The 14,371-nt window shown below is 39.8% G+C and overlaps 1 protein-coding gene across 1 annotated transcript in view; it reads left to right on the top strand.

Moving 5' to 3' along the window:
* The first annotated feature begins 2,953 nt into the window (after positions 1 to 2,953).
* The window catches only part of LOC100728807 (putative ATP-dependent RNA helicase DDX11-like protein 8), a 33,361-nt gene continuing 21,943 nt past the window's right edge, over positions 2,954 to 14,371 (top strand). Inside the window, 3 exon segments of the mRNA XM_063238282.1 lie at positions 2,954 to 3,291; positions 4,944 to 5,242; positions 13,931 to 14,079. Coding sequence (XP_063094352.1) covers positions 2,954 to 3,291; positions 4,944 to 5,242; positions 13,931 to 14,079 — 786 coding nt within the window.

The following is a 14,371-nucleotide window of genomic DNA, read 5'->3' as shown; positions in this document are numbered from 1 at the left end:
ATGGTACTTTTTATAAAATGTTGTATTTCCCATACAGAGAATAATGTACCCATTAATATCACTTAATACTTGCTTTTGATATGAATAATTCTCAATCATATATAGGGTATAGACTAGATCAAAGCACAAATTAAAAATCATGTGCAAGTGAAAATCCTGATAAGTGAAGCTAATATTACACAGAGATAAATGTTCCTTCTACGTTATATATACTTTTGTGTTGTTCTGTACTTAAATTTAAAAAGCTGAAGTTCTGCATTTGAAATATTACAGGCTGGGGATTTAACTTGGCATCATAAGTACATAATGGCAAGCAGGAGGTCATGAGTTCAATCCCTGGTACAAAAAAATCTCCAATTAAAAAAAAGAAATATTCATTACACACTAGAAAAAAACAAATTAAACATGAAGAAGTGAAAGTTGGGATACAATCTGAAAGTAATATTTAAAAAATGAATACAAATATTCACTGTTCAGAGTGATATTAGTCTAGTCTCTTAGGTTCAATTTCAGCATACGTGAAGATAAGGACAGCTACTATGAAGAGAATGAGAGACACTATGGTAGTTATTATTGTCTTCCCCAATGTCAGATCTTGAAGACCTAAAAAGCCTTCATCATCCTGTAATGATTTGATTAGTTCTATAATATGCAGTATGTATTTAATGTGCATGAAGATGCAACTATTTGGAAGAAACTAGAGACAATTAGATAAACAGTGAAGATCTCCAGTGGACTTGCTTTGAAATCTGTATTTCTTTAAATTGTTTCTTTTTGAACTGTTTTGTTCTGGTTTGATATGTTTAATCTTACCCTCTTTAAGATAAAAAAACAAGAGTGTAGGACTGATAACCATATTACTAAGTTTTTGTTAGATCACTGAGCAGAACTTTTGGCGGTGTCACTATTTGAATGTCACTTTACATACTTTAATTTTGTAACCTGAACAACTATTTCTAAGATGACAATATGTAACTTATCAACTGGTGATTTCTTATTGTTTATTTTCCTGTAATTCTGTTTTATTTCTACCCTTTTTTTCTCCATGTATTTTTTTTGTTGTTGTTCTTTCTCTTTAAATAAAAAAAAATTCCTCTTAAAAAAATGAATACAAAGAGAAAATGAGTAGAATTAAATAATTCTGGTAACAAAAAGCAACAACTCTGAGTACAATTAATCAAAAAAAAAGAAAAATTTAAAGCTAAATTAATATGACAGAAATTTCTCCATTGGTACTGCTATATGGAAAATTTTTCTATGAAAATATAAGTAACTGGGCCAAGGATTTAGCTCAGTGGCTTAAGCACCTGCCTGGCAAGCGTGAGGTTGTGAATTCGATCCCTGGTACCAAAAAAAAAAAAAAAAAAAAAAGTAATTTCATTTTTGAAAGAAACAATGAGATAACAACTTCCACTACTACACTGTACACCATGGGCAGTGCAATAAAGAAAACATACGAAAAAAGGCAGAAATACGAATAATAGGACTTTCCAGTGACAATAGTTTCTAAGCAAAAAATTCATATAAATAAATAAAATGATATTGAATTTCCTAGCTATGGAATACAAGATTATCACAAAAAATGAAACCTTTTTCCACACCTCAGTCATAAGTTGCTTATAAAAAAATTGTGAAAATTGATCTTTGTAACATTTAAAAATCATTAAATATGTAGTGATATATCCTGTAATGGTTTTGAAAGATATCAAAGTTAAATTACTGAAATACTCCTTTGACAATAAAAATTAAATCGGTGGCTGCAGAAAGCACGTTCACAGATGGAAAGACTCAATAACGGAACAGTTTCTCTTTCAGTGTTTCTTCATATGTATTTCCCTGGGACTTAACAACCATGTTGGCTTCCTAATATGAGGTTGTTCATTGAATATCTGGGAAAAATTTATAAAGTTTTGATATAGAAATTTATAAAATCTATAAAGTTTTGATATAGATGAAATAAGTGAAGTAAGGGAAGTAAAAAAGGCAAACTCTTTACTACTTTGCAAAAATAGAAAGCTTTCATGCATCTGCCAGATTTGAAAGGAGAATAAATCACAAGCAGTATTATACAGGAGTTACTCTCTATATACTGTTCTTTTATTTTGCGTGTAGTTACTCTCTATATACTGTTCTTTTATTTTGCAAAAGTGATGTGTGAGGATGCATGCTGGAAGCAATGGCTCCAGCTAACTGAGGCAAGAGGATTTTCTGTGAGAACACAGCATTGGCAACAGAGTGAATTAAAGAGATCCTTTGTCAAAGTTAGTAAAATTTAAAAGGGTTAGGAATATATCTCAGGGGAAAATTTCTGAATTCAATCCTACCTACTGAAAAAGAGAGAAAGAAAACAAAAACTTAAAAATTAATAATTTAATTCAAGTGTCGTAAGTTTCTAGGAATGACTTTGTTGGGGGGAAAGTGAAATAATATACTCAGGCAAGTGACAGTTTTAATTTTTAATAGATATGGAGCAGTGTGTGAAGTGTCTAGACCGTCAATATGCCAATTCTCAAAATAAACCACTGCCTGCAAAAAACTGTGACTTTTTTTAGCTTATGCAGATCCTTTGGGTAAAGCTCTGGCTGGCACCCCTTTAAGTTTCCCTGTTTTCACAGCTGCTGTCCTTGGGCTCTTTGTGAAGCACCTGAGACACTCCCATTTTCAAGGCCAACTGGGCTCTCAGTTACACCCTGCTCTTCTCCCTCTCCTGCTTCCTCTGCTCCTTGCTCTTCATTGGCCGTCCCAGCACAGCCAGCTGCATCCTCCAGCAGACCACATTCGCAGTTGTCTTCACTGTGGCTATTTCCACTGTCTTGGCCAAAACTATTACTGTGGTGCTGGCCTTTAAGGTCACTGCTCCAGGCCGAAGGGTGAGGTGGCTGCTGGTATCAGGGCCACCAATTACATCATCCCCATCTGCTCCCTGATCCAACTCACTCACTGTCATGTCTGGATGGGAACAGATCCACCCTACATTGACATAGATGCACACTCTGAGCATGGCCACATCATCATGGGCAACAAGGACTCCCTCACTGCCTTGTACTGTGTCCTAGGATTCCTGGGCTCCCTGGCCCTGGTCAGCTTCACTGTGGCTTTCCTGGCCAGGTACCTGCCTGACACCTTCAATGAAGCCAAATTTCTGACATTCAGCATGCTGGTGTTCTGCAGTGTGTGGGTCACCTTCCTCCCCGTGTACCACAGCAGCAAGGGGAAGGTGATGGTGGCCATGGAGATCTTCTCCATCTTGGCCTCTGGTGCAGGGCTTCTGGGCTGCATCTTTGCACTCAAGTGCTACATTATTTTATTAAGACCACAGGGAAATATCTTCCCTGGGTTCAAGGTAAAATACATTCTGGATTAAAAAAAAACCTTCTTAAGTTGAAAATAAACTCTTTTACTAAAGTATGTTTAGTGTCTGAGGCAATTCTGCATCATTTTCCAGTCTTACATTTGATAGTTTGGGATTTACTGAAATGAATAAAGGACTTTTAGTTTTTTCTTTAACAATCTTATACTTGTAATTGTCAGTAACTATCACATCTTTCAATTGGAATTTTATTCTAGATTTTTGTCCTATTGATTCTACAGCCAATCTTATTATCTGTGTTAAATTTTGATTATGTTATTCCATTTTCTTTTCTCCTTGAATTTTTTGACACTGTTAGGAATTTTAACACACTTTTGGTTATAGATCCAATTCTTCAATCCCCTTATGCATTTAAGAATTTCTCTCACATTAGTCTTTTAATATTCCAGAAATTACTCATCATATGTTACAATAAATATTCTTTAAGGTGGCAAGGTGTTAGATTCATATTTTAACTCAGGTGTAAATGTGTTAGTATGTAGTACTGATTTTTCCCATGCATAGTTGTATGACTCTTTCCATGTACCCTTGTTCACTAATCCTTTGTTAACATGAATCATGTATCTATGTCTAGTGTTTGCTTTACATACATTTTATATATAAATCAGTGGGGAAGGGACAGATGCTGTCTGACTGCCCTGCTGTTGTAGTAAATGACGGGACTTAATAGCCAGGGAGGACACTGCAGCAAACTGTCCCAGTCCATTGGGGGGCAAGGAAGAGAAAAGGGGAGTAGGCAGGAAGTCAGTCTGCTATTGGTCGGACTACACAGCCCCTCCAGCTGGAGAAGTGAGTCAGGTTCTTCTACAATCACCACTTCATTGAGGTAGTGTGTCATTTTCAGTGACTGAAATAATATTCCCATTCAGGCTGACACAGTCCTGTAGCAAAACATAAACTGTTTTACCATGATGGTTGAAATCCACCTTTGCCCAGTTATCATCAATTGTGACCTGTTCATTTCTTAGGAGAGTGTATTTTCTTTTCCTAACATGTTTTTCTTTGAAAACAAGAATGCATACATATGCCCACTACAACAGAAATAGTTAAGCATACCAAATGTCATAATAAAATTTCTTTTTAAGCAAGGTAATGTTTGCAAAAGTCATGATAAACACTAAGCATCAGGGGCACTTCAAAACAGGAAAGTGAAGCTTCGACAGGTGGCCAGCCAGGCTTTTCACCACTCACCACCACGCAGGGTACCAGACCTGGGACCAGAGACAGGAGAGAAACAGGGAAGACTTTGACACAAAGAACTCAACTGCTGGTATCCACTACAAAGCAACAAACAGGACAGCATTTTTAGCTTTTAGAACAACCATTCAAGAAACCACTCCCAGAAAATTGGGCGAACACATATAATAAAATCAAACTTCGCTCTTTGTTAGTAACTTTATCAAGCAAAACGACTGCTTAATCAGCCTTGTACGTTAGGCGAAGAGGGAGAGGATCTATCAAACCCTTGCACTGCCGGGAGAGTTCCAGGAGCACGGTAATAGGGCCGGGTTTGTGATTCGAGACCAGGTCATAGCTTCTTAAGATCAAGGCTGCTCTATGATTTTGTTTCCAGAACATCAATCTTGGCCAGGAAAACAATGAGCAGCGCAGTAGCGCAGCGCAAACAAAGCCACGCCCCCTTCAACCAGAGGCTGCGGGTCCTGGCACGTTCCAAGTGCGCAGGCGCGGGGATGGGGGCGTGGCATCGTGGTCCGCGCAGCTGTGACACGTGGCTGAGGAGGCGTGCCACTCCAATTCAGTCTGGTGTCTCAGGTTCTTGCTCTCTCCGCTGGACCCAGTCCAGCGGTCCTGCCCTGAGGGAGGACAGTAAGCGCGGTGGCGGAGCTGAAGACTGGAGAACGGTGGAGGAAGGTCAGACGCCGGCATAGGTGGTCGCTAGGGGCTGAGGGAGGCAGCGGGACGGGCGGAGCCGAGGGGCGGGTGTGTGGTGCGGGGTGCGGGGCCTCTTGATGGACGGGCGGTAGGCCAATGGGCGAAGGGCGGGTCCGGGAGGACGGGCCTTCGGAGAACTGGCGCGCTGTTTGGTATCCTGAGGACCGCTATCGGGCCTCTGGCCTTAAGTTGGGGAATCTGTGCCAAGTGCTTTCCTAAGGCATTTAGTGATCGCCACTCTGGAGCGTGTGCGCCACAGCCATGGTGCTGAGTTCCACGGAAAACGTTTGTGGGAGATCTTGCTCCTGCCCACGGAGCCCCTGAGTAGGTCTGAGGAGGAGACAGATGACCTCCTCAGCAGTGCTGAGCGAATCTGTTGCAGTGGCATTTGATCTCCCCGTTGTTTAACCTTGGTTGACCTGTGCTGCTTCTGGGGTAATAAGATTCCTACTTACACTCACGGGGAAAGGAAATGATGATTATTTATGTTCTGCATTGTTGTTAGAAAACTTAGTCTTTTCTTTTGCCTTATTGAATGGAGAGAGTATGGGTCAGGTATTGTAACCTAACCAAAGCACTGCCATCCTATTCTGTAAGCATCCTTACCCAGACCTTTGTTCCAACTTCTTTTCCCCATAAACTACTGCTTTCCAAGAACAGCAGTGTGTCCCTGGAACTAGCTGAGCACAAGTTACACAAGTTAATATCCTGTAGAGTTAGGAAATTTGTCTCCAGGTCAAATCAAGAGACAAAAGACCTTCTTCCCCCTTGGCCCCCTCTCTTTGCTTTGCGGTTTTCCCCTTTATAAACCTCCTAGGAACCTAACCTAGTTGCACAGTTCTGCAGTTTCCAACGCGACTGTGCCTCTGGGTACCAGCTTAAAGCGCTTCTTTTTCTTTTTGGATGACGTCTTGCCTCGTTTTTGAGGTATATCATTGGGGTGCAACTTCAGGAAATATGATACTCGAGGGTGTGGAGAACAGCAGAGACCCCTCCTGGGCTTAGCCACCTGCTGCGTGAACTTGATCAAGTTACTGTTCCGAGTCTCTTCTTCACCTATGAAAAAGCTGATGGAAATACAAAGCACATGAATTTTCTGCCATTAAGGATGGCTCTTGGATTGGATATTGAAGTCAGGACATCTCTCTACCCACACCAGTGAAGAGCAGAAACCTCTGGCTACGCCCCCGTATGTCTAGCTGGCTACTTACATATTTATCAGAATTTTATTAAACGCTCTTGTTATGCTAAAGCCCCTGCCCTGAAACCTGGAAGCCGAGAAGAGCAAGACAGAAGATTTCTCGTTTTCCATAGTTTATAGAAAAATAGTGAGTAAAATAGGTTCAGTTAGTGCTAAGAGATAACAAAGAAATTAAGTACAAGGTGATACGATAAAGGTGCAACCTAAAGCAGCATGTATGCATAGTTTGTGTGCGCATGCACGTGGTACATGTGTGTGTATTGCAGTGTTTTGGACTCTTTTTAAGTGGCAAAATTGGGGAGTGAGCTGAATCCTGAATATTGAGTCATCATTTCCATGGCTGGGGAGCTAGCGATTACTAGGCACAGATTGATTAGGTAAGGCACAATGTCTGACCAAAGATGCGTAGATTGACCTGCAAGCCTCCTTTAGAAAGAGGGAGTAGGTGGTGCTCATCAGTCTTTGGGGATTGAGAACTAAAACAGGAAAAGAACTTTTACTTGGCAGAGGTGATTGAAGAGGCTGTGTGCAGATTAAAAGATCTGGATGGTCAGAAAATAGGAGTAGGCTAAGGAAGTCAGATTGGGGCTCCATCTGGCATCTGACTGGATAGCAGAAATATTTACTGTCTCCCATCTTCTCCCTCCCCAGTGCTTTAGAGTGAACCCAAGTGTTTGTGCAGGCAAATGCTCTACCTCTGAGCCACTGGTCCAGCCAGGAATTATTCTATTTCTTTTTTTAATTAATGAATTTTATTGGTACGTTTTAGATATACATAATGCTAACCTTCATGGTATGGAATTTCTGTCTGTATGTGATATAACTTGATTCTTTTTTCCTCTTTCCCTCTCTTCCCTTCAACTGCTCATCTCTTCCTTATTTACAAAAGCTTTGTTTTCATTTTTCCATTCTCCCTTTTTCTAGTCCCAGTCCTCTCCCTAGTTCCCCTTCTCATTTGAATATTTTCTTGCTATTTCACAATATCTAATACACATTTCAATCCAAGTATAAATATACACTTTCAGTTTCTCATAACGTATAAACGGTGCAATATTTGAGCATGTGTGTCTGATTAATTTCACTTAAGACTATAGTCTCAGCATTCATCCATTACATAGAAATTTCTCAAGCTTACCCTTTTTATGGCTGAATAGCCTCCATTATATTAAAAAAAACCCCATACCTTCTGTATCCATTCATCAGTTGATGGGCATTTGACTTGTTTCCAAGATTTAACTACTACCAATTGCTACTATAAACATGAGAATGCATATATTGCTGTGGTGATTCTTTTAATTCTTTTGGGAAGATACCAAGAAGGGGGAAAACTGGGATAAGTGGAACCTGTAGACCTAGGTTTTGAGGGATTTCCACACTGATTTCCATAGTAGTTATACCAGTCTACATTCTCACCAATAGGACATAAGGGCTGCTTTTTCCCCACCAGCCTTCCACCATTTGTTATTTGTTGATTGCTTAACAATAGCCACATTTTCTTGACAGTAACGAGATGGAATCTGTGTTTTTTTAATTTGCATCTTTCAAGTGACCAGTGATCTTGAACCATTTTTACATGTATTTATTTGCCATTTATATTTCTTGATCTGAGAAGTGTATATTCATTTCAGATGCCCATTTTTAGATTGGGGCTTTAAATTTGAACGGTCAGATTTTATTTAAGTTCTTTATATACTCTCAACATTAGTTTTTTGTCTGAGGAACAGATAATAAATTTTTTTCCACCTCTGTGTATTGTCAGTTTATTCTGTTGGTGATTTCTTTTGCTGTGCAAAACTTTTTAGTATGACGGGATCCCAGTTGTTGATTGTTTTGTGAATTTTACTGTGAGATTAGAGTTTTATTCATTGTGTGTGCCTACACCTTTGTCTTCAGGAGTTCTATTTATTATTTCTTATAGCAAGTTTAGTGTTTTCTTTTAATATTTAGATCTTTGATCCATGCAATTTTAATTTAGTGCATGGTGAGAGAGATATGGATCTAGTTTTAGTCTTTGGCATGTGGAAAAGCCAGCTTTCCCCCTATTATTTATTAAAGAGGCTTTCTTTCAATGATTATGTTTGAACATTTTGTGAAACATTATGGTTTAGTTTGTTCAGAATTGTTTCTGTATCCTCTGTGCTGTTCCATTGATCCTGGGTTCTGCTTTTCTTTTGTTGTTGTTATTTTTTATTTATGTATGTATTTATTTTTGCTTATTTTTCCTTCTCTTCTCAGTATTGTACTGTTTTTGTCACAGTAGCTCTGAAGTATAATTTCAAGCCAGAGATTGTAATGCCACCTGCCTTGCTTTTGTTGTCTAGGATTCCTTTTGCTATTCTATGTCTCTTCTGGTTCCAAGTCAGTTTTAGAAATGTTTCCTCTAACTCAGTAAGGTATGCTATAGGTGTTTTCATCAGGATTGCATTAAATCCTTATGGATTTTGGGAGTATGTACAGTTTCACTATATTGGTTCTTCTTACCCCCAGAATAAGGAATAGGTTTCCATTTTCTGACATCCTTTTCAATTTCCCTTTTCCAACTACTGCAATTTTGGGTGGTAAGTTCTTTTACTTCTTTCATTTGGTTAATTCCTAATTATTCCTTTTGGGGTTTTTTGGATGCTATTGCAAAAGATATTGTTTCTCTAATTTCTCTTTCTGATTTCATTATTTGGATATAGGAATGCAATGAACTTTTAACTAACGTGGTACAAAATTTGGTTTTTAAATCTAGGTGTCTTTTGGTGGACATTTTGGTGTTATCTTTGTAGAGTATCATGTCATGCACAAATAATTATTTATTCCTTTTCCATCTTTATTTCTTTTATGTCTTTCCCTTCTCTGTTTTCTCTGGCCATTATTTCCAGAACAACATTGAACAGGAGTAGTGACAGTGGACATCCTTGTCTTGTTCTTGATTTTAGAATGACAGCTTTCAGTTTTTGTCCATTTAGTATGATGCTGGCTGTTGGTTTGTCATAGATGGCTTTTATCTGATTGAGATAAAGGTGATGTGTTCCAGTTTTCTATAGGGTTTTTATCATGAATGGGTATGGGAATTTGGACCCTATGGTCTGAGAGTATGCATGGAAATAATTTCAGTTCCTTTGTAAGTACTTAATGGTATTCTGTGGGTTAGTATGCATTCTGTTTTGGATAACATCCCATGCATAACTAAGAAAAATGTGTATTATGTGTAGGGTGGAACACTCTGTACATATCTACTAAATCCCACAGGTTTGGTTCACTTCTGATACTTCTTTGTTGATTTCTTATCTAGGTGCTGTGCCTATTTTTGTCAGTGGGGTATTATGATCCCGTTACTATGATTATTCATGTCTGTTAATATGTTTTAATATAGTTGGATGCACTGGCATTTGGTACATGCATATTTATGATCTTTCCCTCTTGCAGTTTTCTCTTAGCAAGTATGTAGTGCCTTCTTTGTCTCATTTAATCAGTCTTGGCTTGAAGTTCACTGTCTACAAATAAACTAGTTACTTGTGCCTTTTTCTGGGTTCGTTTTTCATCCTTTGAATTTCAGTCTCTTGATTGCTTTTTGAGTTTAAATGTGTTTCATTTATGCAACATATTGTTGGATCTTTTTGTTCATCCATTTTGCCACTCTGCTTCTTTTGAATGGTGAATTGAGGCCATTTACATTGATAGTTATAAGTGATATGTATTGATTTATCCTGTTGTATTTTCCTGTTGTTGGTTCCTTACCATTCCCCTCTGTTTAACTGATTGCCTTTCCTGATGGTTTCTTATCGTTGGTGTTCTTGGAATTGTACTCTTGTCTCTTTCTAAAATATTTTTCAGAATATTTTGTAGAGCTAGTAGATCATGAATTTCTTCAGTTCTTTGTCGTGGAAGTATCTTATTTCTTTATCAACTTTGAAAGATAGCTTTGCAGTATATATCAGTTTGGGTTGGAGGCTGTTTTCTTTTGGGTCCTGAAATACTTCACTCCGAGCTTTTCTTGACTTAAGGGTTTGTATTGAAGTCTTCTGTGATTCTGACGGTCTTCCTTTAGAGTTGATTTGTTTTCCTCTTAATAGCTTCTAGTATTGTATATTGTGCTGAATTTCTGGAATCTTGACTTTATGCCTTAGGTTACATTTTGTTTACTTGTTTTTGCTGGTTTGGTTTTTGTTTTTGGTATAGGGTCTTGCTTCTAGTGTAGATTGTCTTTGAACTCACTATGTAGCCCAGGCTGGCCTTGAACTCATGGTGATTCTCCTACCTACTGATCACTGGGACTATGGGTGTGTGTCACCATGTCTGACTTGGCTAGATTTTTAAAATCATGGCTAATTGGAATTGTATATGCCTTATTATTTGTGTTTCAAATTGTTTTTTCATGTTTGGGAAGTTTTCTGCCATTACTTTGGTAAATAGGTTTTTTATGTTGTTTGCAGTATCTCCTGGAGTTGCTATTGACTCTGTTCAATCTTATTTTATTCTTCTTTGAAGCACCTAGCAGCTGGTGGATTGATTTTTCATGGTCCCTTTCTATTTTTAACAAATCTTTTTTTTCATGGTCACAAACCAAAATTCTGTTTTCTAGATCTGATATTCTGTCCTCACATTGTCTCGTTCCCCTGTGTATCTTTTAAATGGAATTTTTTTTTTTTATCGGTACCAGGGATTGAACTCACGACTGCCTGCTTGCAAGGCAGGTCCTTATGCCGCTGAGCTAAATCCCCAGCCCCTAAATGGAATTTTTAATCTCAGGCATCTATTTGAATCTGTTTCATGGTTTTCATTTTTTTCCTTATATGGGGAATTTATGGTTTCCATTATTTTTCTGAACTCCTCTATGTTTTTTATGTACATCTTCTCTAGAATCACTAATCATGCCCTTCAGTATGCCCATCATTTCTGAAGTCATCTGAGAAATTATTTCTGATTTGACTTTTTCCTAGAGCCTCATCCATCTGCTTTGTTGCTTTTACTGATATACCACTTTAGAGAGTCCAGAGGGTTGCTTTCGAATTGTTCCGCCTCATCGTCCCTTGGATTTGCCTTTGGGGAACTGCTGAGCAGGAGTTGCATCTGGCTTCTGTCTTCTCGTTTTCTGTTTTTTATTTCAGTATAATTCATGCATTGATGCTTATAAATTGCTTGTGGTAAGCATCTTTATTTCTGTTCTCAAGAACTCTTAAGAAATGACCGCTTCTTAGAGATGTCTTCAAATTATAGCTGACTTTTGGGTGTTGATTCTGTTGTAAAATTCTACTGCTCAAATTATTGGGGATGAGAAGTTGCTGCCTACTTGGCCTACTAGCTTGTGGTTCTTTGGCACTGGCCTGTAGTATTGTTTATGATCCTCAGGTAGTCTCATTCTTGGCATATATGGAAGAACAAATGATTAGGCCAGTTTTGTCACCTTGGGTAAAGTAGTACAATGATTAATAATTGCATCCTACACCCCCTAAAAAATAACAGCCTTGGGGCCAGGGATATTGCTCTGTGGCACAAGCGCCTGCCTAGAAAATGACAACCTTCGTAACTATTGATTTGCCACATTTATACATATGAACAGAACTTGTAGTTACCTAAGCAAATCTAAAAGAAACCAGAAAATTCTGTATAGTACATAGTCCCTTAAAAGGCAATTTTATCCTCAAGAAAGAAAATTAAAAACAAGTTAAAGGGAAAAAATAGAGCAAGAAAAGAAGAAAAATAGAGCAAGAAAAAGGGATTAGAAGCAAGGCTGGAGGACAAAGAAAGATTTGGAAAACTGGTGAAGAGGACGGGAGGAACGGAAGAAAGACAGGTACAGTGGAAAAGAAACAAAAACCAAGTGGTATAAAACCAGGAACAAACAATCAAGAAAAAGGGAAAAAATTAAAAATAAAAATAAAAAATTTAAAAAAATTAAAAAGCAAAGGAAGGAAAGTAGAAATAAGAAATTAGGGTGTGTCTCTGCTGTCACTCGTTGACAGAGGGGCCAGACAGAGCCCAGATCCATGTTGACTGATCCCAGCAAACCAGCAGTAGAATTACGGTGGTGGTGCATAATCCCAGCCTTTAATTCCCCTGAAATTCAGACTACTGCATTCTGGCTATGGGCTTGGGCCTGTTTTTCAGCCCACTACACCCCAAATGACTGCTGCTGACACTTGCTCCCCTGGACCAACTTGAGTATGGCTGTGCTTCACTCTGAGGCTTGTGGCCATTAGATGGCGCCAGGCCTCCAGGTGTTCTGAGTTGTGACTTCTGTTGCCCCTTTCCTAAAAGGCTGCTGACCAGTCATCCTTTCCTGGGGGACATCTGAACCTGAATAACTCCCAGCCCCTGCAGTCCACAGCATCCACTGCTCTGTTCTCCCAGTGTGTTTCTCCATGGAAGCCCTTGGGATCACCGGTAGTCACTGTGCCTCTGGGGGTCCAAGCCGCCCCTCGCTTTGCCAGAACAACATGGGCTCAGGGAGAAAACAGTGCTTGCCACCTCCCTGCTCTGCACTGTGGTCCCCTCTTCATTCTCCTCGTAGTCTGCAATTCTCACCTCAGATCCTTTCAGGGTCCCAGGAACCCACTTCCCTCCTTCTCCTCCTCCTCTTCACATTGCTGTATTCCGGTGTCCAGATTTCAAATATTGTAGAGGCCGTTTCTCTGCTGCTCACCACTCTGCCATCCTCCTGGACGTGCAGCAGTTACTTAATTTCTATATATATTGCCATCAAACAGCTGCATTGTATTGTAGAGACCAATAGAATAAAGATGTATTAATAGAATGGGTTTTAGGCTTTTAAATATATATACTGAAAAGAGATGGACCTCTCATCTATGTTAGAGAAATTACTTCCTAAAAGTGAGCAGTGGAAAGCAAAATAGAAGAACCGGTCCCCAGAATGGCAATTAGAGGAGGAAAGAATGTGCAGGGCTCGCAGGGAAAATTTCAGAAGAGGAGAGAAAAGATGAAATGAAGCCCTGAGCCCTTGCTTGGCTGAGGAGGACAAATACTGAGAAGTAGGACTGTGAGTGCCACTTGCCTCTTCTGGACAAGCCTTGTTGGTGACTCTGGTGGTGCCAGGGTTTCATGGGCCTTCCCTCCAGGAGAAGGCGAGGCAGCTTGGGTCTGCAGGGGCCACGTGGCTGAGCCTGTGAGGAGATGATGCAAAGGACTCACCAGTGCCAGCCTTGATCCCATGGCACTGTCTTTCTGTGGAAAATTATTAGAAAGGTATCCAGGCAGCAGTGGATACCTTTCCACTGCTGGTTTGGAGGTTGGGGTCTTTCTTGGGCACCTGCTGCTTAGCCACTGCTGATGAAGGCTGTAGATGAGATGCATGAGTCTGCTGCAGGCTCCTGCAGGTGCACAGCACATGCAGAGAACATGGTCCCTGCATGCTGTAGAGTCTACAACCCAGTGTACATCAGTAACCACTGTGGAGCCCATTATGTACCATTTCACTGCTCCACAGAGAGGTAACACTTCCCTTTGTGTTTTTTCTCTAGAACCATGGCTGATAAAATCCAGGAATCCGGTGGCATTGATTTCCCCTTTCCCTTCCCACCCTATTCCAACCAGAAGAACTTCATGGCAGAGCTGTATCACGTGCTGGAGGCTGGCAAGATTGGGATATTTGAGAGTCCCACTGGCAACAGTGAGTGCGTGACATGGGATGATGGCTGAGAACATGAAGGCTTCCACTTCTCACCTCTGCAGAGATTCTTGTGGCTGGAAGTCGGGCACCATGGTCATTCAGATTGCCTCTGAGCTCCTCTGTCTCAGTTGGTAACCTCGGAGGCCCTTAGGCTTTGGGATCCTTGCTCTACTAACTCAGGTCCAAGTATCTGTCTCTCTGTCTGTTCTTGAGCTGGTTATTTGCTCTTCTGCTTTTTTGTTTTTGTGAGTATGAATCGATTGACTTTTGTCCAGTATTAAGGGATTTGGCT

The sequence above is a fragment of the Cavia porcellus genome, unplaced genomic scaffold (genome assembly GCF_034190915.1).
Source record: "Cavia porcellus strain 051 isolate PalLab524CR breed Dunkin Hartley unplaced genomic scaffold, mCavPor4.1 scaffold_27, whole genome shotgun sequence".
Lineage (NCBI taxonomy): Eukaryota > Metazoa > Chordata > Mammalia > Rodentia > Caviidae > Cavia > Cavia porcellus.
Note: the sequence above shows the minus strand (reverse complement) of the source record. Positions and strands in the feature narration are given on the sequence as shown.